The following is a 27,378-nucleotide window of genomic DNA, read 5'->3' on the forward strand; positions in this document are numbered from 1 at the left end:
ATCTTGAAGTGTTTTCTTCGTATTTTCCTACAGCGTTTTCAGATTGTTGGTGTATGTGATCTAGTTTCATAGCTCATTCTCCAACGTGTGGAAATCCAGTTGTCCTAGCACCATTTGTCAGAGAGACTGTTTCTTCTCTGGTGCCTGTTTGACAATAAGGTATAACTTGTTTCTGAGTGCTCTGTTCTACTCAGTCTACACAGCTGCTTTAGGACAGTGCCATGCTGTTTTGTTACTGTAGCTCTGCAGTGTGGTTTGAGACCAAGTGTTCCTCCAGCAACATTCTTTCTTCCCGATTGCTTGGTCTGTTTGGGGCCTTGGTGCTTCCATATGAATTCTAGGGTTGTTTTTGCTACTTCTGTGAAGAATGCCATTGAGATTTTAGGATCAGTTCTTTAGGTCATATAGTATGTGTCTTTAGTTTTGACACCATTGAGACGTTTTCAAGCATAACAGGACAGAGTTTCACATACCTGTAATCTGACCTCTGGGGAGTCTGAGGCCAGATAGGCATGGGTTTTGAGGCTATCCTGGGCTCCATGTTGAAATCTTGGAGGAGGGGGTAGGGTTGTAGAGTCTAGACTAGAAATTATTCCTCACAGTTTGTGCCTGCTTGGAATTCCTAATCCTTCTAATTTTCCCTGTTCTGAGGGGCTCAGCTCACTGTGGCCTTGCTGTAATTTATGCTTGCATTTCCCCGATGTTTAGACATCATCCAGGGTTGCCCTCACTCAGCCTTTGTGTGTGAATCATGTTACTTTTATTTGTGTGTGTGTGTGTGTGTGTGTGTGTGTGTGTGATGTGCAAAGCTTACAGTATTTTAATTATTGTCTATCTTTTCCTTTCTGAAATGAAGGGTCTTTCTATATTCTGAAGAGACACCCTTTCCCATATATATGAATATTCCATAACTTCTGCAGCCTGTTTAAGAAACTACTGCTACCTCCCATTGTAAAAATTCTCTCATTGTAGAAAACATGCTATCCATTTAACCTTCGCATTTAGTTCTGTAATGTCGGATTAGCATCAGTGTGTAGAGTAGTGCAGGAAGCCATGGTTATTTTTCTCCTAGATGTCCAGCCTGTTAGTTCAGCCCCATTGCTATCTGGGCCGCCTTGGTACCTTTGTAAACAAGGCAGCTTACACCTGCAGGTCTGCATCCTGAGCCCGGAGTGGGAAGCCACCTGAGACCAGCCGAATACCTGTCCATTATGTGTCCTCTTCTCCTGTCCTTCCGGCTGTGCCGACTTCTGTCCTGGCTCCTGACAGAACTCCTCATGCAGAGAAACTGCCTGAAAGGAGCTGTCCTACTTTACTATCTGTTGCTGTGATAAAACACTGGCCCAAAAGCAACTTGTGAGAGGGATAGGTTTATTTTAGCTTATACTTCCGGGTAAGAGCCCATCACTAGGGAAGTCAGGTCAGGAGTTCAAGTCAGGAATCTGAAACAGAAACCATCAAGGAAGGAGGGGTGGATCTCTGTTTGTCTCACTAACTCATGCCCAACTAGTTTTTTTCACACACCCCAGACAGCTGCCTAAGGATGGTACTGTGCACAGTGGGCTGGCTGGTTCCTCTGATGTCCATGTAGCAATCAAGAAGATGGTCCAGGGGCATGCCGAAGGCCAGTCTGATGGCGGCAACTCCAGTTGAAGCTCCCTCTTTTCAGGTGATTCCAGGTTGTGTTGAGAATAAAAATTAAACTGCATAGAGGATGAGAGTTAGGGAAAGTCAGGCAAATAGAGAAAAAGAGGGAGGGAAGGAGGAAGGCAGGGGGGGAATTGATAGGGATTACTACTCCTACCTTCCCTAGACCACAGACCCTTACCTGCATAGACCCTGACCTGCATAGATCCTGACCTGCATAGATCCTGACCTGCATAGACCCTGACCTACAGAGACCCTGACCTACAGAGACCCTGACCTGCAGAGACCCTGACCTGCATAGACCCTGACCTGCAGAGACCCTGACCTGCATAGACCCTGACCTACAGAGACCCTGACCTGCATAGACCCTGACCTGCATAGACCCTGACCTGCAGAGACCCTGACCTACAGAGACCCTGACCTGCATAGACTCTGACCTGCATTGACCCTGACCTGCAGAGACCCTGACCTGCAGAGACCCTGACCTGCATAGACTCTGACCTGCATTGACCCTGACCTGCAGAGACCCTGACCTGCAGAGACCCTGACCTGCAGAGACCCTGACCTGTAGCAGGCTTCAGCTGCAGGCAAGTGGCTGCCTTAAACATCAATGTTAGGCTGCGCTGGTGATGTCCAACCAAGATAAGGATTTTTATTCCTCAAAGTGGCCAGAAATGTAATGGAGGTGCTTGAATTCTCATCCAGAGGGGCCAGCAAAGGCTCCCTCCATTGACAAGCTTTAAAGGGATAGCTGGAGATAAAAATAAAGTTGCCTCCATGATTGCAAACAAGACCTGCTTGCTCAAGGAGCCAGCTCCACAAGAGAATCCTTTGAGAGTAAAGGAAAAGATTTAAATCTTAGCACACGAACTTTCCACTCTAACCACCGTTCATGCTTAGGAAGCACTGGCCATATGCGTTAAGGAAGAAGGTTGGTGATATGTGTAGAGATCAAAGGAGAATAAGAAGGCTGCAGGCATGCGTGGCTTCTGTCAATTACCCATCTCTCAGAAAGCTATGTATGATCACAGAGTGCATGTGTTTAATGTCAAGAATAAACAAATGAAAATCAAAGCCAATGGTCACTGCTCACCTGGCTCACGCTCATAACAGGCAACTTAATTATTGCCTTGCATCCATTATTCCATCCACTATGCCACATGTAAGGAGCAGGGTCGCTGCTTTCTCCACGCCCCCATCAGTGACGATGTCTCTTAAATAGTCTGTAACTACTGAACTAAGCCAAGTGCAGTTTTCAGGGCCTCATCCTCAGTTCTTGAGCTCTTTCCCTTCTTTCTGGAGCTGGGGATGGAATAACACAGCTTAATGTCTTCAGATGTCTGCACATAAGCATCTTACTTTCTTAAATCTTGACCCTTCTCTTTCATAACCCTGAGTTATAAACGTCTTTGTTAAACATCAGGTTTTCAGGCTAGAGATCGCACACCAAAACGGTGAACCTATGCTTTGCTTTAGAGTAACATTGTGACCTTGGGACGATGGAGCAGGAAGCACGGGGGGGGGGGGGGGTGACTTTTCATCTTTCCTGGTGCCTCGGCCAAATTCAGATGTTCTCATTTGAAACTTACTTGTTACACTGTATATAAAACATTAACTTTAAGCCAGGTATAGCGACTCATGCCTTTAATCCCAGCACTTGGGAGGCAGAAGCTGACAGATGTATGTCTGTGAAATTGAGGCCAGCCTGGTCTGCAGAGGGAGTTCCAGAACAGTCAGAGCTAGAGTGAGACTTTGTCTTGAAAAACAAAACCAAGCAATATGCTCTAACTATCTCTTACAGCATCGAATCATTGCTGGCCTAGTACTCAGTAGTAATACTGAATACTAATTCAGTACTAGTACCAAGCTGACCTCAAACTCACAGAGAGCTGCCTGCCTCTACCTCCTGAGTGCAGGGATTAAGGTGTGTGGCACCATGCCTAGCTAAGGGGTACAGTTCTTACACGATATTTCTACGCACATCAAGTTTCCCAAAATTTTGTAATTCTCATCACAGACAAGGGCAGATTTTCTAAACTATTAAATGTCCCTCCCAATAAATGAGAAAACTGGAGTCTTGAGTTGGCTCCACAGGAAAAGGCCCCTACCGGATAGACTGAGTGACCCCAGACGCCAGGAGAGGGTGAAAGTAGAAAATCAACTCCTCCCCTGTTCTCTAACCTCCACACGAGCACCACGTAGCCGCCCACACACGTCATGCACAATCATAATCAATACAGTTTTTCAAAAGAGGAAACAAATCAATGATAGAAACGAATCGCCCCAAAGTATGGCTAGCAGCAGGGATATAAATGGGTCATCTCCAAATGAAAACACGTTCAGTTTCATCCTGAGTAAAACGGGCTGGGTGCAATGGCACATGCTCGTAACTCCAGCGCTCCGGAAGTCCGATGGGAGGAGCAAGTGCAAGGCCAGTCTGAGCTACAGTAGCAAGGCCCTGCCTCACACAAAAACACGGAGAACTGGTGTTTTAAATGAGAATGCATTATTAGTTTACCTATAGATCGGAGCGATCTGAAAGCTGGATGACGTTGCATTTGGCAAGGCTGCGGGAAGAAGTCTCATACACTGCTGGTGCAAGTGTGGACTGGTGCAACCCTTGAGGGGATAATTAGAAAAACACTCATTAAAATGACAGTCGTGGCTGGAGGTGCAGCTCAGTGGTGAAATGCTTGCCTAGCATGGGCGAAGCCCTGAGTTCGAGTTCCAGCAATTACAGTAGGGTGTACTGCTTTGTTAAATGCACGCCAAAGAATTATATTTTATGTAAATTATACCTTGATTTTTAAAACGAAAAAGTCAGTGCTGGTGTCCTTGAGATAAATGTCATATGCACTATAAAGAGAATGAGTTCGCCCCAGTGAACTAGACTATGCGGGGAGGGTGGCAATGGGGGGAGGTTTGGGAGGGGAACACCCACAAGGAAGGGGAGGGGGGAGGGTGATGTCTGTCCGGAAACCGGGAAAGGGAATAACACTTGAAATGTATATAAGAAATACTCAAGATAATAAAAAAAAAAAAAAAATAAAGGGTCCTGTCAGGTTACACAGACAGTGGTGTGGAACGTGGTGGCAGAAAGCTGCCTTAAGGTACAGCATGACTAGCAAATCCAGGGCAAGCAAAATGAGAGTCAGCACTGCAAAGAGCTCATGAGAAACAGCATTTAATGCCTAGTGTTTGATAAAGAGCATTTTCTACCTATTTCTACCTTCTGTAAGAGCATTCGGAGTCCAACTCTCCTGTTCCTCAGAGCCCGTGGCCAGGCTTCATTTGCCTCAGTCTTAGTTTTACCATTATGAGTTGATGTTCTTCTGTCCTGCCCTCATGGACACTCCAATTTTGTGCTTATTTTGTGAGCCACAGTTGACATTGCATTCCTTTGGTGGTTTGTTAATGTTTGTTAATGTAAAGGGACGGACCATTGAGTCTCAGTAAAGAGGAATGACTCGGGTGCCCAGAGACATGCCTGCCTGCCTGTCTGTGGACAAAAATGATTATTGCTTTCCTTCCTGCATCAGCTGTGTTCTCTAGTTAACATTAATTCTGCTCATTTGGTGTAAAACAGCAAAGTGGGAAACACACCAAATTTGTCAGGCTAATAAACTTAAAAGGACAGTAAAAAAAAAAAAATAACAAGTATCAGCTTTTAGACTGAGAGCCTACTCCCTTTGTCCTGTATCAGTAGGCAATAAATCAGGAGCCTAGTAACCCCAAAAGCAGTTGATTCAAGAAATCTTCTCTGGAAAAATATCTGGATATGCAAGGACTGTTGACATTTATGGAGCACAACAAAAGTCAGGAGGCTGAATTTTTGCTCTAACACAAAGTCCTGCCTTTACATAGTGATTCCATTCAATATTTAAAAAGGGAATTCAAGCAGAAATAAGCATCCAAGGATTACCAGTCACATGAAAAGGGCATCAAAAGTGAAGGGAAAAAAACAAAATAAATAGAAGAGAAGCAAGTCAAAGGAATAAGACCATTCAAAAAGTGAAAAGTGAGAAGGTGCCCAAGAAAATACAATATTCTTTCCCTGTCTCTGTCTCTCTCTTTTCTAGACAGGGTTTCTCTGTGTAGCCCTGACTGTCCTGGAACTCATTCTGTAAACCAGGCTGGCCTCAAACTCAGAGATCTGCCTGCCTCCTGGTTTATATTCATGCATCTATATTAAACAAAAGATGGGCAATTTTTATATAACTTAATTTATTGGTAATTTTCTGACTAGTTCTTTTCTGTATTGTTTTTGGTGGTAGGTAACTGCACAAAAATGTAATTGACAGTGAAAATGTAAAGCCCTAAGTGAAGTTCCTCAGTTTTAAAGTGACCATTCTAACTGCATAGAAATTCAGATATCCCAAAAGATGACTCAGCAGTTAAGGGCACTTGTTGCTCTTGCAGAGGACACATGTTTGGCTCTCAGCACCCACATGGTGGCTCACAACCATCTGTATCTCCAGTTCCAGGGAACGTACTACCCTTTTCTGACCTCTGTGGGTACCAGGCTTGTGTGTGTTATACATATGCACATGCAGGCAAAACGCTCATTTAATAAAATAAATATAAAATCACTGCTATAATTAGAGTTTGGGACTGGACTGGTCAAGTGTTTGAAAGACTGCCTTAATCTAGCTGTGAGATGATTTTATTTGTGAGTTCATGCCAATAAAGTGGTTTTATTAAAAAAAAAAAAAAGAGAATGAGTTCGATCTACTAATATTACGCCATGTGACGAATGTTGATATAGTAAATTGAAAACTGGGGGGGAGGGGGGAGATCTGGATATAGTGACTCATATCTGGAATCCCAGTACTTGGGAAGCTAAGGCAAAAGGATCGCAAGTTCAAAGACAGCCTGGGCCACCTAGCAAGTTCCAGGCCAGCTTGGTTTTATAGTGAGATCCTGTCACAGAACTACTAACTAAATAGGCTAATAAGCCCTCGAGGGCACGGAGCGGCATATGAGCAAACCTAAAAGCTGTCATATATGTAGGCGTATGCACATGCCTACGTGTATACGTGTGTTGTGTGTAGAACTATACACACACTGATGATCTGTGGGGAGGAAGACTAGGACATACGGGGTCAGGGAATGGGCTTTCCCGGTACGTGTTTATATTCCGTACTTAATCACAGTATGCAATATTTTCCAAATATAATAACGCTTTAAGTCTTGGGGAGAGGCCAGAAATGGTGGCTCACACCTTTAATCCCAGCATTCAGGAAGCAAAGGCAAGTTAGATCTCTTGAGAGCTTGAGGCCAGCCTGGTCTACATAACAAGTTCTACAGCAACCAGGGCTACATAGTAAGACCCCATCTCAACAAAACAAACAAAAACCTTGGAAATAAATTTTAAGCACATATAAACTCTTCGTACAAGGAAACAAACTCCACTTCTACAGATTTATTTCAAATGTACACTCAAGGTCTAGGATGTATCTCGGTGGTATAGCACTTGCCTTGTGTGCAGGAAGTCTGAGGCTCTGTCCTGAACGAAAAATAAATAAATAAATAAGACAACACATCCAAGGTTAGGTTGACATATGTACAAGTTCGTTTATGATAGCGTTGTTTATAATTGCCACAGTTTGGAGTCAGTCAAAATACCCACAGTAGAACACTGTCGAAACCATGTGTTACGAAACGGTGACATCCTGAGAGGCGGCCAAAAGGAAGGAGGAAGCTCTGTAGGCAAGAAGACGGAAGTGAGGCCAAGTCTCCTTCCGTGGACCTGGGGAGATGACTCAGTAGGGAAACCACGTGCTGTGCAAATGTGAGGCCCAGAGTTTGGATCCCCAGAACCTACAGAAGAGATGGGCAGGTGTGGCAGCTACCTAGAATCCTAGGGTTCAAGAGGCAGACACGGGATCCTTTAGGTAAGCTGGCAAGAAACCATCTCAAGGGGCTGGGGATTTAGCTCAGTGGTTAGAGTGCTTACCTAGGAAGCGCAAGGCCCTGGGTTCGGTCCCCAGCTCCGAAAAAAAGAACCAAAAAAAAAAAAAAAAAAAAAAAAAGAAACCATCTCAAAATATTAGTGGCAAGCAAGTAAAGAAAATGCCCCACATTAACTTCTGGCCTCCACATGTACATGCATGCACACCCACACACATGAGCACGCCCATTCATACATGCTTACATACATACATACATACATACATACATACATACATACACCATACACACATACAAAAAACAGAGAGGGAATCTTCAGTGAAGAGTAAGGAGCCCCATTGCTGAGGTAAGGAGGAGGGTAATGTTTACTCATATTTGATTAAATATGAAAGCTTATTCTGGGAGGGCGCATCAAAAGATAAAAACAAGGTGGATGTGGTGCACACCTCTACTCCTAGTACTAGGGAGGCAGAGGTAGGCAGATTTTCGAGAGTTCAAGGCCAGCCTGATCTACAAAGTGAGACCCTGTGTCTTAGTTACTTATCTATTACAATTATGACAAAACACCATGACCAAGGCATTCGATCTGGGGTTCATGAGTCCAGAGGGTTACAGTCTGTGGCCATCATGTAAGGGAGCATGGCAGCAGGCAGGTAGCCAAGGCAACACCTGAGAGCTCACATTTTAATCCACAAAGCATGAGGCCGAGAAAGAGAGGTGGAGGGGCTAACTGGAAATAACATGGGGTTTTGAAACCTCAAAGTCCCCCCCACACACACACACACCGTCCAAATGACACACCTGCTTCAACAATGCCACACTAATCCTTCCCAAACAGTTCCTCCAACTGGGGAAACAAGTGTACAGATATATAAGCTTATGGGAGCCATTCTCATTCAAACCACCACACCAGGCTCAAAAAAGATGAAAAGAAAAACAAAGAGAGTCCTGTGTTGGCCATTGTTATGTCAACTTAACACAAGCTAGAGTAATCTGAAAAGAACCTTATGACCCGACTGTAGGATACTCTCTTAATCAGTGATTGAGGGAGGAGGACCCAGCCCATCGTGGGTGGGGCTACCCTCCTCCTGATGGTAGTCCCTAGACTCTATAAGGAAACAGACTGATCAAACCATGAGGAGCAAGCCAGTAAGCAGCACCCCTCCATGGCCTCTGCATCAGCTCCTGCCTCCAGGATTGCCAGGTTCCTGTCCGGTTTGAATTCCTGCCCTGATTTCCTTTCAGTAATGGACCATAAATGACAATGTAAGCCAAATAGACCCTTCCCTTCCCATCTTGCTTTTGGTCATGGTGTTTCATCACAGCAACAGAACGAAGACAAATCCCCTCCGGGGAGACAAACTTCAATGATAGAGGATGGAAATGAGAAGGAACGTTTGTACCTTTGACTTTAGAGGCCCATGGACAATTATCTATTAAAAATAAAACTCCAGCTGGACATGTAGTGCACGCCTTTAATCCCACTGCTTGGGAGGCAGAAGCAGGCAGATCTCTGTGAGTTCAAGGCTAACATGGTCTAGGAAGCAATTCTAGAACAGCAAGGGCTATTACACAGAGAAAGCCCGTCTTGGGGGAAAAAAAAAAACCCAATACATAAGTAAATAAATAATAAATAAATCTGATACAATAGTATGATATTCAACAGAGGAGTTGCTTATGAAGATAACCCTAAGTGTCTTTTAATGTCATAAAGAGACAGAAATCATTGTCTGTTTTCCATCGTGCGAGGCTGGAGATGGGGCTCAACATCTGAGAGCACTGGCTCTTCTAGAAGGCCCAAGTTCAATTCCCAGCTCCCACATCATGGCTCACAACTGCACCTAACTCTAGTTCCAGACCTTCTGATGCCTCTTCTGACCTCTGTGGGCACTGCATGCCTGTGGGACACGGACTAGACAAACACATAGGCAAACCACACATACATATAACAAATAAAAATAAATAAACAAACCGGGCCTGTCTCTGGGTATCGGTCCAAGTGGATAAACTGTTTATAGTCTGTAGACTTACCCTATATCATCAGAGCCCATTACAAAGGTTTTCTTACAGTTTGACAAGGATGAGGACACCTAAGGTAGAGAGTGGTAAAGTCACCAAAGGGAGGAGTTGGAGATTAGATCAGAGGTAGAGCGCTTTCTTAGCAAGCAAAAGGTCAGGGATCTGTCCTTAGATCCTGGTGTGGGGGATGGGATGAGGGAAGGCCTGGGTGGGAGAGGGGTCACCAAGGCGAAAGCTGGCATTTATTGACTTGGGAACTTCTCTGCAGAGAAAAATTCCCCCACAATGCTTTGCTTCTCCAGATGCAGACTCGAATGGCCCCCAGCCAGACACAGACAGTGTGGTCACAGCAGCTGTGTCAGCCTGCTGTGCCTGGTTCCCACGCAGGGGCTGTTGGATTCAAATGCCCAGAGAAACTTGAGACTCACATTCTAAGATAACTTCAGAACGAGAGGCTTATGTATACCAATAGCTCGTCGGTATTTCTAGATATGGACAATACTATCTTATTCTGTGGTATTGAGAAATTGTTTTGATTTAAAAGGGAAACAAGGGGTTGGGGATTTAGCTCAGTGGTAGAGCGCTTGCCTAGGAAGCGCAAGGCCCTGGGTTCGGTCCCCAGCTCCGAAAAAAAAGAACCAAAAAAAAAAAAAAAAAAAAAAAAAGCATAAAAGGGAAACAAATATGTGTGGCCTGTCTTGAAAAAACTGCTTCTAGGGCACATTGTTGTTGCAAAGATTAGATTGCATTGAACATATGATACAGAGATTGCTAACTTAAACTCTTCTGTGACAAGTGGGAATTATTATTTAGTGAGGCGGACTAAAACTTTTGGACGTTAGTTATAAATGTGTATTGTGCTGGGAGGTGGTGGCTCATGCCTTTTATCCCAGCACTCAGGAAGCAGAGGCAGGTAGATCTCTGAGTTTGAGGCTAGTCTGGTCTACAGAGGGAGTTCCAGGACAGCCTTGGGTGGGGGCTGGGGGGTGAGGGAGGAAGGGAGGGAGGGAGAGAAAGAGAGAAAGAATTTCTTTCCAACATGTTTCCCACATGTTTTCTACATTAACTTATGAAATATTCAGTATCTGAGAATTTTCTTGTATAAATTAGAACTTTTTTTGGTCACGTGAAAGAAAACACACGATCCAAACAGAGGCTTAAGCAAAACAAGTTTTTTTCTGGATTATGTAACAAACACAATTCCAGGGCTTCCTCTCCTGCTTCCTCCTCCCAAGCGTTGTTCACAGGCTGGTTCCCACTCAGACTATCAGTATCGCAATAACAGTTCCCTCGGCTCACATCCCTTCAGAAAAACTCTTAGCAGGTCCTGCACGGTGTGGTGCAAGATCCCAGCATCCACCCCCACTTCTGGTGGACTCCAGGTGAAACTCTTTGCCAGGCATTGCTCCTGGCAGAAGTTCTGTGCCCAAGCCAGGGGCAAAACTGGGGCGAAGTAGCCATACTGGGGAAGCAAGGGTTACCTCAGAAGGAGGGGGGCTTTGTGGAGGGCAGTGAGAACAGCTGTCTGTGGGGCAGCTGGAGCTTGGGGTAATTCGTGTGCAATGGAAATCTAGTAGGAGTGAGGGTCTGCCAAAACAAACAAGGGACTCGGAAGGAGAGTGGAAAGGATACAAAAGAGAAATACCCCAACCACTCCATGTTAATATTTTAAAGAAATTGATGTTTCTGGACTTGAGATGTAATTTCAAAAGGAAAGAATAATTGCTTTATTCTTCAGAACTTAAAAAAAAAAAAAAAACCTCCACAAAATGAACTTTGAGAAGAAAATTTTATCCTGAGAGTCACTGGGAATATGATTACTCTTCTAAAAGCATGTCAGACATAAAAGACGTGCTGGGAACCAACTACTGTCAGTTCTGGATGGAGTGTCTAGTTTGAAAATGATTTATTCTCCATGTAAGGCTCTCTCTCTTCTGTAATATGTAAATTGGAGGTGGTTCGTACAACCCAGTGAGAGCTAGAGTAAGAAGTTTGGCTTAAAAGCAGTGACTTTTAAAAATAGTTTTATTGTTAATCTCAGTATTCATCAAGTCTCTGATGGGAGGAAATTTAGTTCAATCATTTTTCTAAGTCGCTGCAGAGAATAAGTAATGATCAAAGAGAAACTGTTTCTGAATCGGCCGCGGTTCACATGTGGTCGTGAGACCAGGTAGCCAACGTGTGAGATTTCTCCTGAGCCCCTCTGGCAGGCACTAGCCATGGCCTAATCCAACAGCTCTTTCTCACGTCTTTCTTGATTAAAACAACAACAAACAAAAACGTTAAATATGTAAATAAAAGCCTTGGTTGTTCCGAAGTGCAAACCACTAGCTCAGTTGCACGGTCTTGGTAAACCACGGCGCTCCTTTTTCTCTGTGTCCCAAAAGAAGGACGTGTAATGAAGTTGTCCGCGAATTCTGCTGGGAGCCTCCATTTTTCTTTCTACTTAAGGGAGACGTAGAGCGAAGAGAAAGCCCCTTTGCTCGCCTTTCTTCCTTCCTCATGGCTCTCTGAAGCGCTATTTTGAGCATTGGCGCCATCTTGTGGCAACAACAGGAAAGGCATGAGAAGAGTCAGCCACCCCCGGTGCTTCTAGACATCTGAAATTATGGGTGGGGCCGAGCCATCTTTAGCTGCACATTTTGTTACATTTCAGCCCAAATAGTCCTGTGATGACATCTTTTCATTTTTTTAAATTTGAGGTCGACATACTAAAAAATCACATAGTTAAAAGTTGAAGTTATATACTTGCCTTGTAAAAGCTAAAACAAAGGATCGACTCATTCTTGAATGGCATTTCTTTTAAAAAGAGTTATTTTTCCTAATTCCATAAATGCATAAAATGTATTTTGACTTCGTTGTCTCCTCTTGTCCAGTCCCCACTTTCTTCTTTTCTAGGTCCCCTCTGAGTTCGATGTTTCCCACTGTTTAACTAGGGTTGCTTGAATGAGCATCAGTAAGGGGATATTATCCAGAGTACCAGCAACTTAGCAGTGGCTGCTCCAGAGAAGAAAACTATGCCATAAACTATGACTAGCTCTTCAAGGAGTGGTGGATCCAATAGGTCCCTCACCTACCCATCCATTTTGGAACGTTGTGGTCATTTGCAGGCACCCATCTTGGGAGTTTCAAATTTGGAAGATCTTTCCACTCCCCCCTCGCTGGTGTTCTCTGAGCCACGGAAGTGGTGCTGTCTCATTTGGGGCTGAGCACTCTGCAGTCTGACTCTCAGCTCTTTGACCAGTTATGAGTCTCTGAAAGTAACCTTCGCCCACTACAAAAATAAGCTTCTCTGACCAAGGCTGACAGTAGCACTACTCTATGGCCAAAAACATTTAAGAGGTAATTTGATGGGGCTGGAGAGATGGCTCAGTGGTTAAGAGCACTGACTGCTCTTCCAGAGGTCCTGAGTTCAATTCCCAGCAACCACATGGTGGCTCACAACTGTCTGTAGTGACATCTGATGCCCTCTCCTAGTGTGTCTGAAGACAGCTACAGTGTACTTATGTATAATAAATAAATAAATCTCTAAAAAAAAAGGTAGTTTGATGGACACAATTGGCCCATTTAGTAAATTAACAGTCATAATTTCCTTGCTTAGGGCCTATGGTCTCCCCAGCCATATTATCTTCTTGATCAGTTTTATAACACCATGCACGAAATCCCTCCAGAAGACCAGCAGAAAGCGGTTGGTTACCTGCAAGCAGTCATTCCATTGCTACGCCGATGAGTACGTCTTGCCTGGTGAGCTGTATCTTGCACGCCCTACAGCTGCATTAGATTGCTTACGGTTTTTCTTTCCCTGTCACCCAAAGTGCATCTACAAGCACTTGGAAAGCTAGTTAGCAGGGAGGAAACTTCCAGCTTAGTTCCAGCTTGACTTCTCTCCATCCTGCAGGCAAACTACGTGGGCTCTTAGCCATAGGGTGTTACTATCTAGTTCTCACGGGCAGCCGAGAGTAGTGTCAGTAGCTGGATTGCTTTGGGAACCAGAGGTCTCCTTGACCAACTGCCCATCCCTGGCCCTGGCATTTTCATTTAAAGCCCATGGCTTTCTGGGAGCTACATTACCTACCCATGTGGAGCGCCTCCATTCAACGCCTCGTAAATTAGTTTTGAAAGCAGTAGATTCCATAAGGCTTCTTCACACAATCTGAATTGTGGCTGACCTTCTCCCAGCTCCCATTTCTCTCCCAGTCTCCTGTCCTCTCCCCAGCAGCTGTTTTACCAACTCTCCTATTCGTCTGAATTTGATCTCAGGGTCTAAAACAGTTAGAGCCTTTTTACCATTTCCTTTGGAATGCTACTAAATAAGTTTGTTAGTAAGATAGCACTCTCTCACAGCTGACACCTGTCCCTGTGTCTCAACTATGGCAGTCAGTAAAATCTCAGGGGCTTGTAGTAAAAAGGGATTTTCACTAAAATGTAATCTAATTTTTAAAATTTACTTTTGACGGGTCTGTGAAAGCAGTGCACATGCGCTGTTCGATACATTTCGTGCACTAAGTAACTTTTCAGCCAGAATTGATGTACTCATCCCACTAAATACTCAGCTTTTCTTCATGGTGAATTCTTTCATAAATCTTCTAGCTTTGTGGGATGTGGAATGTTAGCTACGAGGCAGGAAAGAAAAGTTAACTATCAGATGGAATTCAGACAGCCTCTGTGTGCTCCTTCGACTTTAAATTTTATAGGTTGAGAATTTATATGCTCGCAAATCTTAAGAAACAATTTTTTGATTAGGCAAAAGTGCAGTTTTGTGTTTTAAGACAGGGTTTCTCTGTGTAGCCCTGACTGTCATGGGTCTGTAGACCACTCTGGTCTGGAACACAGAGATCCACAGGCCTCTTGAGTGCTGAGACTAAAGGTGTGCACCACCACTGCCTGGCAAACAAAATTACGTTCATTACTCTCCGTTCTCCTTAAATGCTTCGCGTTTCCCCCTTTTCCCTACTCCTCATTTTTCACACATACTCCCAGGTTCTATCTCCGCCATATCCTCGCCTCTGTGGAAGAGCATTCTTAATTTACTACTTTAGATTCAAGCCAAACCCAACACATTTTTCTAACTCTGTATCCTCCTTGGACTCTGTTCCAGAATGTGTTTCCAAATAGGAACGTCTCCTTACGTCTACGACATTGTAAGCACTTGTGTGGTGTGTGTTTATGGTAGTGTGTGTGTGTGTGTGTGTTTCCCCTTTACTTTGCAATCTAAGTATAATGAATACTTGTGAGAGTAGGAGACTTTCAAAAATTCTGCACATCCAAGCTCCATTACAGTGGATCAAGTGTGGGATATCTTTGGACAAACAACCTAGGATCTTAGGATTCATGGTTTTCTTAATAACTTCTCTCATCGATTTTGTTTTATAATTATGAAAGAAGGGGGAAATGGATGCCTAGACCAGCAACATCCCTTCGAGAGTATACAGTTACACTTGGATCTATTTTTTATTTACTGTGGTGATGGGGGAGGGGTGCACACATGTATCCCAGAGTATATACATAGAGAGCCAGAGTCAGTTCTCTCCATCCATCACATGGGTCCTGGGGATCTAATTCAGGTTGGCAGGCTTGCCTTTATCCACTGAGCTACCTCAATGGACCCTAATCTGGATTTTAAAATAATGAGAATAATGTGCAACACACACACACACACACACACACACACACACACACACACACACAGAGAGTAAAAGGATTGGCATGTTATTAAAATGTTACCAAGGAAGAAAGAACCTCTTGAAGGGAGGGGTATTTAAAGGAAAAGAACGATAAATCCTATTCTAACTGTGTTAAAATTAGTAACATGGGCTGGAGAGATGGCTCAGTGGTTAAGAGCACTGACTGCTCTTCCAGAGGTCCTGAGTTCAAATCCCAGCAACCATATGGTGGCTCACAACCATCTGTAATGGGATCTGATGCCCTCTTCTAGGGTGTATTAAGACAGCTACAGTTATAATAAATAAATATTAAAAAGTTAGTAACATACTTATCAAGACCCCATTTAGAAAGAAAAAGCAAGTTGGAGAGTGGAAATCATAATTACAAATCAAACACTAATGTATCTAGAATGAGATTTTAAAAACATACTACCAGCCAGGCATGGTGGTGCACACCTTTAATTCCAGAACTCTAGAGGCAGAAGCAGGTGAATCTCTGAGTTTAAGGCCAGACTGGTCTACAGAGTGAGGTCCAGGCCAGCCAACAGCTACATAGAAACCCTGTCTCAAAAACAAACAAACTCCCAAACCACCAAAACACAGAAACAACCCTAAACCCTCTTACCAATAAATAAAATGTATGGATATTCATGAATTACGGAAACTCCCTATCACAGGGCCATTTTCAAAAACCTGATGGCTTTAAAGAACATGTCAGCCAACTGAGAACTTTAAGTCCTCCTCGAGTTGGCTTCTCACTTCTATCCTGTCTTGATGAAGTTGCTAACAAAGAACATGAAGTGTGACTGTTGTCCCAGAGGCCTACTGCCTCTGCCTGCTAGCCTAGGCCTAGTCCTGGAAGCTTCCAGCCTCCCTCCGTACAATCTTATCTACCCCTAGACTGTTTTCAGCCTCTGACACTTATTGCTGAGTTAAGCTTACCCTTCCTTGTTCTTTTTTTTTTTTTTTTTTTTTTTTTTGGTTCTTTTTTTCAGAGCTGGGGACCGAACCCAGGGCCTTCCTTGTTCTTTCTGATCTCTGGCTGGCTGGTTCAACTCAGAGCTTGAGTTCTGACTGAAACTCCTCTCCAGATCGACTGATTTAATCTGGCTTCTTTCCCTTGGCCTCTTCTGAATTGCTCTGCTTGACCTTAAACTAACTCTCACAATCTGTTCTAATCTTCTAGCTCCTGCTCATCCTGTCTTGTTCTGTCTTCCCCTGTGTCTAGTTTGTTCTCTCCTCACTCTGTCTCTGTAAAACCCTCCCAGTAAAACTACTTCTCTTCTTTTTCTTTCTCTGCACTGCTTTCTTAAGTAGCTTCCCCTTCCTCTCTCTTCTTGTGTTGGGCATATCCTATTCTGTTAAATCTTTCTGTGATTTGTCACCTTGTCTGCCACACTAATTAGACATCACTTTCAAACATTGCTGCTTCCTTCTACAAACTACTTTCATTGTTTGGAATTAAAGGTGTGTACTAAGGGTGCATCTGTAGGCCAGCCTGAGAGATTGAAACTGTGTGCTAAGGGCTAAGCCACACTACAACTAGACACAGGTTTTTTTCAGTAAATAACACAATCTCGACTTCACCATGTGATCAAACATTCTGCAACAATTTCCCCTTTTTGTCTAAGCTAAAAATTGTATACAATTTAACTTTTACAACGGAGGCAATTATCAATTCCACAAACTTCACAGCCCCAACGTCCTTATGAGGATCTGTTGATGAGATGATCCTTCCTATCTGCAGTCCCGATCGCCTGTCTTCAGTGACAGTCCATTTCAGCATCCAGATGTTTGGCCCACCGGTCTGATGAATGAATGACAATCTGTCCTTCCTCAGTTGACTTGTTGAGCTGCCGTCATGCAGAGATCTGCTTTCTGTGTCTTCCTTGAGTTGTGCCTTTCCTGTGGAAAAGCTTCTCTTACTCCAGTCGGATCTGTATCAATTTTGATAGAACCCATGGTGTTTCACAGGCAAAACTTTTTCCCCAGTGTAACACATTCCCCGAGCTCCATTCTGATGTTAAAACATCTCTAAAGTATGCAGTTTGGTTTAATTCAGCCGTCTTTTCTACAATTCACTGTCCTTTGGCCAATCTTACCCCCCCCCCCTTTCTGTTAAAAGAATAAAACATACTTTTACAACAAAGCTCAGAACCCAGTGGGCAAGCAAAAAAAAAAAGTTCTGTAGGATTTCCGGAGTCCTGCCCACAGCGCAGAGTCCAAGAGAGGGCATACATGCCCGTCACCGTGGCGCATGGCGGTGAAGACAGAAGACTCACATTCGGGTTCATTAACAATACAAGATGAGCAATACATAAATTTGTCCCTGTGGCACATCCCACAGGGAAAACATTTAATTACTGAAATGAGGCTGGTTCCAGTGTTTGAGTGGATTTCCTCTGGATATAGGATTCTAAGCTGACCGATATTCGCATCGACACACAGGATTTTGGCTTCCACAGTTGCTGCTCAGAAGTTGGCAACCAAACTATTCCTTTGTGAACCTTTGTAAACCTTTTGCCTCTGGTTTGCTTCCCAGCAGTGTTCCTGTGTGGCCTCCTTCTTGACTGTTCCCAGGACCCACTTGTCCCCTTGCATCTGTGAGCTGAGGCCTACAACTGAAGAGCTTTCCAGGGGTATCTCATCAAACACTGCTTCTGCCTCTGTCTCTGGGTCTTTTGGGAAGAGCTCAGTCTGTTAGATGCGCCCCCGTCCCTGCCCCATGACTTGTCTTTGTCCATTTGTTCTTCTCTGCCATACTAAATGGCGTCCTGAGCTATATATGATTTGTTCATAAATCCTACATTTAAAAGTGCTTAGTTCTGGGCTGAAGAGATGGCTCAGCGGTTAAGAGCACCGACTGCTCTTCCAGAGGTCCTGAGTTCAATTCCCAGCAACCACATGGTGGCTCACAGCCATCTGTAATGGGATCTGACGCCCTCTTCTGGAGTGTCTGAGGACAGCGACCGTGTACTCATATAAAATGAAGAGTTTCTTCCTGTTTGTGCCTGTGAGTATGAGAACACTCTGCTGTCCTGTTTTATCCGGCTCCACCGTATTCCTCTGAGATAGGATCTTTCACAGAACCTGATGCTCTGGCCACCAGCCTCAAGCCTCAGAGATCCTCTTGCCTCACCCTTCACAGCATTGGCGTTAAAGGCACCATGCAGTCACTTCCGGTTTTTTCATGGATGTTGGGATCTGAACTCTTCTTCGTCTTTTTTTTTTTTTTTCCGGAGCTGGGGATCAAACCCAGGGCCTTGCGCTTGCTAGGCAAGCGCTCTACCACTGAGCTAAATCCCCAACCCCCCCCCCCTTTTTTTTTGAGATTTATCTATTTTATGTACATGGGTACATTGTCGCTGTCTTCAGACACACCAGAAAAGGGCATCAGATCCCATTACAGATGGTTGTGAGCCACCATGTGGTTGCTGGGATTTGATCTCAGGACCTCTGGAAGAGCAGTCAGTGCTCTTAACCTCTGAGCCATCTCTCCAGGCCCTGAACTCTTGTTAAGATTGCACAGCAAACTCTCTTACCCACTGAACTCTCTCTCTAGCCTCTCATCAGTTTCCTGCTCTCTTTAAAGTTTCTTCTGTGCTCACGTGTGTGCGCCCCAGTGTATGTATGGAATTCAGAAGAGTAGCTTGATCCGCTGGAACAAAAGGTCCAGTTGTCTGTGGGTCATCGTGCTGGTTCCTCAGATGCAAAACTAAGCCCTTTGGAAGATCAACCTGTGCTTTTAACCACTGAGCAACTTCTCCAGACCCACTGGCTGTTTCTTTTGTTTTTGTTTTTTGTTCTGTTTTGTTTTTTAATTAGGGCACTCATTTCTATGATTAGATTTTTTAAATTGCTTCTTTCTAACTCTGTTTTGCATTCATTTATTTATCTATGAGGGTGGGTGCTGGAGGTCAAACCCAGGTCTTCGTGGTATGAAGGGTAAGAACTCTAGCACTGAACTATATTCCTCCTCCCTGTGGGTGTGAGGCTATGTGGGGTTCATACTTAGCCAAGATTAGCTGCCCATAGTGTGCTTGCCTTTGATCCCAGCCCTGGAAGAGAGGCAGAGGGTAGAGACCATGATCTACATAGAGAGTTTCAGGACTTCCAGAGCTATGCAGAGAAATCCTGTCCTTAACAAACAAACAAACAAACACAATAGAACAAAGGAAAATAGCCAAATTTCACCTTAGCCTACTCGATCTTGACAGAAACAGCTGCTTTAGAGCAATTTCTGAAATTGCTGAAGGCTCGTTTCTATAGCCTGTCTTATTTTTCCCCCCCTTGCTTAGGGTGTTTAATTGTTTTGTATGCTTGGTTAGTGTTTCCTACATTCTGGCAATTGTATTTTTAATTATTTGTAAAAGTAACTTGGGAAGTCTACAATGATATTCTCTGTAGTGGGAGTTTGCTCTCTGTAAAAGCCCAGTTATATTATGTGACTATGTTTTTGTTTTAATCCTGGGCGTGGGATACGAGGCTGCTGCACAGCGGATGAAGTGCGCTAGCAGCGCTGTGATCATTGCCAGCCGCGGATAGTTTAATTCTGGGGACTCTGGAGAGGGTATAAATGGGAGAGCCCCAAGGGGACCTATGGCGGCGGCTCCCCCTGCTGTCGCTGCTGTTCGCTGTGGCATCCGTTGTTGCTGGACCGCTGGACATTCTGATGGCGAAGATTGGACGCACCCCAAGGAACCCACCCTAATCAGCAGGAAGTAACCTATAGAGGTCTATGTCCCTCTTTGCCTCAAACTTTGTTTCTCCCCTAACTAGTGTTGGGGTCTTGAAAGGGATAAGGGTTGGAAGGGAGGTAGAGGCGTAAGAACCCAATAAAATAGTAAAAACCAAACCAACCAACCAACCAAAAACCAAACCAGCAACAACAACAAAACACCAACAAGTCCCTTTCTCGAAAGACAGCTTTTCTTCTGACCGGCGCTTGGAACACTCACTACAATCTGCCGCATGCCTGGTCTCATAACCCTTACGTGTTATGCATGCCCCAACTCAAGGTGCATGGTAACTTACCCCGGCTGGCGTGGGCTCTGGATGCTAACTTTAGATCCCTGCATCCCAAAGCACTGATGAGGATGACTGTCTCAAGACAAAAATGGTACCAGTCCGTGCTGATGCCCACGTGGTACGGGTCCGTGCTGATGCCCACGTGGTACGGGTCCGTGCTGATGCCCACGTGGTACGGGTCCGTGCTGATGCCCACGTGGTACGGGTCCGTGCTGATGCCCACGTGGTACGGGTCCGTGCTGATGCCCACGTGGCACGGGTCCGTGCTGATGCCCACGTGGTACGGGTCCGTGCTGATGCCCACGTGGTACGGGTCCGTGCTGATGCCCACGTGGTACGGGTCCGTGCTGATGCCCACGTGGTACGGGTCCGTGCTGATGCCCACGTGGTACGGGTCCGTGCTGATGCCCACGTGGTACGAGTCCGTGCTGATGCCCACGTGGTACCGGTCCGTGCTGATGCCCACGTGGTACAGGTCCGAGCTGACGGCCATGTGGCCGCTGTGCACTCTTTCCTGAAAGACAGCTTCATATATCCTCTTCTAGCTCTGTCTTCAGGGGAAACATTTATCCTAATTACTTACGTCACCCTTGGAAACGGAAGTCTAATTTCAACTTTCTCATCTCCTCCTCTCATCCTCTAACCCTGACACACACTAACGACACAGATGAAAAAGGTGCAAGTTGAGTTTTGGTGTGGATTTCTACAGAATTTTTTTGTTGTATATTTTAAAGCAAATTACCTAACTTTTTGTTTTCAATTCTGTGGAACAAATTAAAATTAAATTCCTTGCCTTTAAGAAAATTAAGAGAGGATTAATGGAAAATATAAGATAAACTACTTGGTCCTGGGGGTGGGGGGAACCATTGTGGTATCCTCTATACTGATTTGGTCTGAGTGATAAAGAAAATGGATTTATACCTTTAAAACTAGATAAAAGTAATTTCGGCCTCCCAGTCATTCGGACTATGTCCCGTGTTAATCATGGCTGACATGCTTTTCTTTGGACTCTTTTCTCACCAATGATAGGGAAAATTCCTTGGCTGTAAAAGAAAAAAAAAATCAACAAGAGATATTTTACTCATAGAAACGCTAAATGCTCGACCTGTGTGCCCGTCAAAGGTTACAGGCACGATGGCTGTAACGAATGGCGCTCTCAGATAGTAGCTGGAATAGACTGGGTTGTAAACAGCCCCAGACCTGCTGGCTGTCTCATTACAGCATATTTCCACTCAGAGTTAGCTGCAGGTGCCCTGCGTCCTCCTCCGGACACAGCTCTTCCAAGCCAGCAACCTCCGTCTCTGCGAGGCAGCACCTCAGCATCTGGTTACCAAAAAAGAAAGGCTTCAAGGAACTAACGAGGGTGTCACCCCAGAAGTGACACTTGTCACTTTCACTGTTGGCTCATGTGTCATAACTGCTCACACAGACCCACCTAACAGCAAGGGAGCTGGGAGATGTGGAGGAGTGTGTGGATAGTCATCGATTAATAAATTACAATAAATTATTTTGCTTCAGATGTGATTGAACTCACAATGAACCCCTTGAAGTTTTTCCGACTAAAAGTTATTTCCAAAACACACAACAACCTTGGTGTGCACTCCTTCCGATATTTGGAGAAGCAGACCTTATGCTGCCTGCCTCCCACAGTGGCTAATTTTTAAAGAGGCTCTTACAGCCTCAAAACATAAAACTCAGCATGGAGGTTCTTTTCTTCTTGGATACATTCAGAGTGAAGGAACTGGGCTGAACGGTTTTAATGCCACTTAAGAACCCTTGAAATTAACCACCCAAACTAGTTATTTTTTCTTTTAACGCAACATTTGCGCACGCGCGCGCGCGCGCGCGCAGACACACACACACACACACACACACACACACAAATTTGGAGTTTTTATCCAAAACTGAAAATATGCACTATAAATTCCAGCCTTTAAAGCAAACTATTGAGGGCTGGGGAGCTGGCTCAGTGAGTAGAATGCTTGCTGGAAATGTGTGAGCTTCTGAGTTCAGATCCTCAGTGTGCACATAAAAGTCTGAAGAGTCCACCTCCAGTAGATAGACAGGGCCTCAAGTGGAAGGTCTGGGTTACCAATCCACAGTCAAAATTTCTGACCCAGAATTGTTCCTGTCTAAAAGAACTGCAGGGAAAAATGGAGAAGAGACTGAGGGAAAGTCAGTCCAATGACGGGCTCAACTTGAGATCTATCTCATGGGATGGGGGGAGCACCCAGGCCTGACACTATTCCTGATGCTATAATGTGCTTACAGACAGGAACTGGCTGTCCTCTGAGAGGCCCTACCAGCAGCTGACTGAGACAGAAGCAGATACACCCATTGGACTGAAGTCAGGAACCCCTATGGTTGAATTAGGGCAAGGATTGAAGAAGCTGAAGGGGAGGGTGATCCCATAGGAAGACCAGCAGTCTCAACTAACCTGGACCTCATGTAGCTCCCAGAGACAGAACCAGCCCAGGAGCATGCATGGTCTAGTCCCAGACCCCTGGCACATATATAGCAGAGGTCTGTCCTGTTTTGCCTCAGTGAGAGAAGATGCGCTTAATCCTTGAGAGACTTGAAGCCCCAGGGAAGGGGGAGGCCTAGTAGCGGGAGAATCCTCTCCAGGCAAGGAGGAGAAGGAATGGAATGAGGAACTGTGGGAGGGGGGGACCAAGGGGGCAGCAATGACTGGAATGTAAATGTAAAAAGGCACAGCAGTACACACCTTGTGATCTCAGCACTAAGAAGGCACAGAATCCCAGAGCTCACTGGCCACCAAACATAGTCAAATCTCTGAACTCCTGGTTCAGTGAAAGATCCTGTTTCAAAATAAAGAGTGGAGAAGAAATTAAATGCATGTGGTGTCAAGATCTTGCCTCTAGAGGTGTGTTTCCACATGCACACACACACAAAACAATACATGACATAAAAATTTTAATTTATTTTCAATAAATGTTAAATATAAATGAATATAATAATGGGGAACTAGTAAAATAAAAGGTAAATAAAGGGGAGAGCTGTATCTATAGTTCTAAAGATCCATAGTTTTATTTTGGTGGTTTAATTTCACTTAGAAGAGATCTTCTTATTGGACAGAAAAATATTGTAAAAGTATGTATGATTCAGAGCATACCCATACATGTACAAGTAATTTCCTCAATTAAAAAATAAGGACTACTAAAATCACACAAAAGATTTTCTCTGGTCCCACTCACTAATTCACAAGCTTATTCCTTTCTTCTTTTCTCCCTTCCTTTCTCTCTTCCTTCTTTCTTCTTCCTTCCTCTCTCTCTCTCTCTCTCTCTCTCTCTCTCTCTCTCTCTCTCTCTCTGTGTTTCTCTGTGTGTGTTTCTCTCTCGCTCTCCCTCTCCCCCTCCCTCCCTCCCTCCCTTCCTTCCTTCCTTCCTTCCTTCCTTCCTTCCTTCCTTTAAGAAATGACTACCATGGGTTCAGAGATGGCTCAGCAATTAAGAGTGCTGAATTTGGCAGGGCCTTGGTAGGGACAGAATGACTCCGTTCCTACCCCTGGGACAGGGCCAGCAGGTGTGGGCCTCTAAGAGTGTCAATGGGCATAAGGCTTGTTTGTATGATAAAGTACACATCTTAAGGAATGCATTCCCAGTTAATGTTAACGACTCCATGGTAATCAGAGACACCTTGAGTCCAGGAGACAGGTGTAGGTAATGTCTCAGCAGAATGGTAAATGCTGGGAACTTCAGGACAGGCCCTAAGGCTGTGAAAAAGAATTCTAAGAACATGAGTTCAAAAATATGTAATTTCTCAACTGCAGAAAATAAGGATGCAATATGAATTATATGAAGGGCTTCTCAAATCTAAAGGAGCAGGGGCAGCTGCACCATGAGCCAGCTTGTCAGAAAGATTCTAAGGAACGAGATAAGAAATGTAGGGAGTGGTGGTTGCAGGAGATCTTGGATCTTGTGCAACTCAGCTGCGTTTTATTGTTTATGCAGACAAATTCCTAAGTTCAGGATCAGCCTGACACACAGCAAGGGCAGCCCTAGGTGTGGTAGAGATGGTAATTTCTACTGATCTAGTTTACCCTGTGTGCTAACAGAGGCAGGAAGACGTCTGAATTCTTTTCTTTTTATTGGATTTTTTAAAATTTACATTTCAAATGTTATCCCCTTTCCCGGTTTCCCATCCATAAATCCCCTATCCCATCCTGCCCCACTTCTTCTATAAGGGTGTTCCCCCTCCCCAGCCACCCACCCCTTCCCCTCTCCCCACCCTGACATTCCCCTACACTGGAGGGTCCAGCCTTGGCAGGACCAAGGGCTTCTCCGCCCATTGGTGCCCAACATGGCCATCCTCTGCTACATATGCAGCTGGAGCCAGGAGTCTGTCCATGTGTACTCTTTGGGTAGTGGTTTAGTCCCTGGGAGCTCTGGTTGTTGGCATTGTTGTTCTTATGGGGTTGCAAGTCCCTTCAGCTCCTTCAATCTTTTCTCTAACTCCTCCAATGGGGACCCCATTCTCAGTTCAATGGTTGGCTGCTAGTATTCACTTCTGTGTTTGTCATGCTCTGGCAGAGCCTCTCAGGAGACAGCTATATCAGCTCCTGTCAGCATGCATTTCTTGGCATCAGCAATATTGTCTGGGTTTGGTAGCTGTATGTATATGGGCTGGATCCCCAGGTAGGGCAGGTTCTGAATGGCTATTCCTTCAGTCTCTGCTCTAACTTCATCTCCATATTTCCTCCTATGAATATTCTTGTTCCCCTTTTAAAGAAGGAGTGAAGCATTCACATTTTGATCATCCGTCTTGAGTTTCATGTGTTCTATGCATCTAGGGTAATTCAAGCATTTGGGCTAATAGCCACTTATCAATGAGTGCATACCATGTATGTCTTTCTGTGATTGGGTTACCTCACTCAGGATGATATTTTCCAGTTCCAACCATTTGCCTACGAATTTCATAAAGTCATTGTTTTTGATAGCTGAGTAATATTCAATTGTGTAGATGTACCACATTTTCTGTATCCATTCCTCTGTTGAAGGGCATCTGGGTTCTTTCCAGCTTCTGGCTATTATAAATAAGGCTGCGATGAACATAGTGGAGCACGTGTCTTTTTTATATGTTGGGGCATCTTTTGGGTATATGCCCAGGAGTGGTATATAACTGGGTCCTCAGGTAGTACTATGTCTAATTTTCTGAGGAACCTCCAGACTGATTTCCAGAATGGTTGTACCAGCTTGCAATCCCACCAACAATGGAGGAGTGTTCCTCTTTCTCCACATCCTCGCCAACATCTGCTGTCACCTGAGTTTTTGATCTGAGCCATTCTGACTGGTGTGAGGTGGAATCTCAGTGTTGTTTTAATTCACATTTCCCTGATGACTAAGGATGTTGAACATTTCTTTAGGTACTTCTCAGCCATTCCATATTCCTCAGCTGAGAATTCTTTGTTTAGCTCTGTACCCCATTTTTCTTTTTTTTTTTCTTTTTTTCGGAGCTGAGGACCGAATCCAGGGCCTTGTGCTTTCTAGGCAAGCGCTCTACCACTGAGCTAAATCCCCAAACCCCTGTACCCCATTTTTAATAGGGTTACTTGACTCTCTGGAGTCTAACTTCTTAAGTTTTTTTTGTATACATTGGATAATAGTCCTCTATCAGATGTAGGAATGGTAAAGATCTTTTCCCAATCTTGTCATTTTGTCCTAATGACAGTGTCCTTTACTTTACAGAAGCTTTGCAACTTTATGAGGTCCCATTTGTCGATTCTTGATCTTAGAGCATAAGCCATTGGTGTTCTGTTCAGGAAAATTTCCCCAGGGCCCATGTGTTTGAGATGCTTCCCCACTTTTTCTTCTATTAGTTTGAGTGCATCTGGTTTGATGTGGAGGTCCTTGATCCACTTGGACTTAAGCTTTGTACAGGGTGATAAGCATGGATCGATCTGCATTCTTCTACATTCTGACTTCCAATTGAACCAGCACCATTTGTTGAAAATGCTATCTTTCTTCCTTTGGATGGTTTTAGCTCCTTTGTCAAAGATCAAGTGATCATAGGTCTGTGGGTTCATTTCTGGGTCTTCAATTCTATTTCACTGATCTACCTGCCTGTCTCTGTACCAATACCATACAGTTTTTATCACTATTGCTCTGTAATACTGCTTGAGTTCAGGGATAGTGATTACCCCGGAAGTCCTTTTATTGTTGAGGATAGTTTTAGCTATCCTGGGTTTTTTGTTATTCCAGATGAACTTGCAAAATTTTCTGTCTAACTTTATGAAGAATTGGGTTGGAATTTTAATGGGGATTGCATTGAATCTATAGATCGCTTTTGGTAAAATGGCCATTTTTACTATATTAATCCTGCCAATCCATGAGCATGGGAGAACTTTCCATCTTCTGAGATCTTCTTCAATTTCTTTCCTCAGAGACTTGAAGTTCTTGTCATACAGATCTTTCACTTGCTTGGTTAGAGTCACACTGTGGTGGCTATTCCTGGTTGTCAACTTGACTCTATCTGGAATGAACTACAATCCAGAATTGGAAGGTTCACCTGTGATCCTGATCTTGAGGTTGCAAGATACAAGTTTCTGACCTGGATCTTGGTATGGAGATCCTGAGGCAAAATGGCTATGAATCCCAGGAACTTAAGGCAAGGAGATCTCTGAGTTCAAGGTCACCTGGGACAAAGCAAGTCCCAGACCTAGGTACACACCTTTAATCTGGGACACACCTTCTGCTGAACATTTACCTAAGGACATTGGAAGAAGGAAGAGTCTCTCTTTTTTGCCTACCTGCCTCCTGGGACTGAGTCACTGCTAGATCCTTGGACTTCCATTCAGAGCTTCTTCTGATCGTTGTTGGAGAGTTGGACTACAGACTGTAAGTCATCAACCAATTCTCTTACTATATAGAGATTACCCATAAATTCTATGACTAACCCTGACTAAGACACGCATCAAAGTATTTTACATTGCTTGTGACAATTGTGAAGAGTGTCCTCTCCCTAATTTCTTTCTCAGCCTGTTTGTTCTTTGAATAGAGGACAGCTACGGAATTGTTTGAGTAAATTTTATACCCAGCCACTTTGCTGAAGTTGTTTATCAGGTTTAGTGGTTCTTTGGTGGAACTTTTGGGGT

The 27,378-nt window shown here is 44.3% G+C and overlaps 1 protein-coding gene across 3 annotated transcripts; it reads right to left on the bottom strand.

Moving 5' to 3' along the window:
- Positions 1-1,354: 1,354 nt before the first annotated feature.
- Positions 1,355-21,138, bottom strand: LOC134479112 (uncharacterized). Of its 3 annotated transcripts, none has more exons than XM_063262623.1 (3): positions 20,274-21,138; positions 4,166-4,266; positions 1,355-1,703 (listed from the first exon to the last, which is right to left on the bottom strand). In XM_063262623.1, exons 1-2 carry the CDS (start codon positions 20,758-20,760, stop codon positions 4,166-4,168), a joined length of 588 nt encoding a protein of 195 aa, XP_063118693.1. In that variant the 5' UTR covers positions 20,761-21,138; the 3' UTR covers positions 1,355-1,703. The 3 variants fall into 3 exon arrangements, with proteins under 3 accessions (XP_063118693.1, XP_063118692.1, XP_063118694.1); XM_063262622.1 differs by lacking the exon at positions 1,355-1,703 and adding an exon at positions 2,010-2,949; XM_063262624.1 differs by lacking the exons at positions 1,355-1,703; positions 4,166-4,266 and adding an exon at positions 15,478-17,176.
- Between the last annotated feature and the right edge of the window lie 6,240 nt (positions 21,139-27,378).

This window comes from Rattus norvegicus, chromosome 6 (genome assembly GCF_036323735.1).
Source record: "Rattus norvegicus strain BN/NHsdMcwi chromosome 6, GRCr8, whole genome shotgun sequence".
Lineage (NCBI taxonomy): Eukaryota > Metazoa > Chordata > Mammalia > Rodentia > Muridae > Rattus > Rattus norvegicus.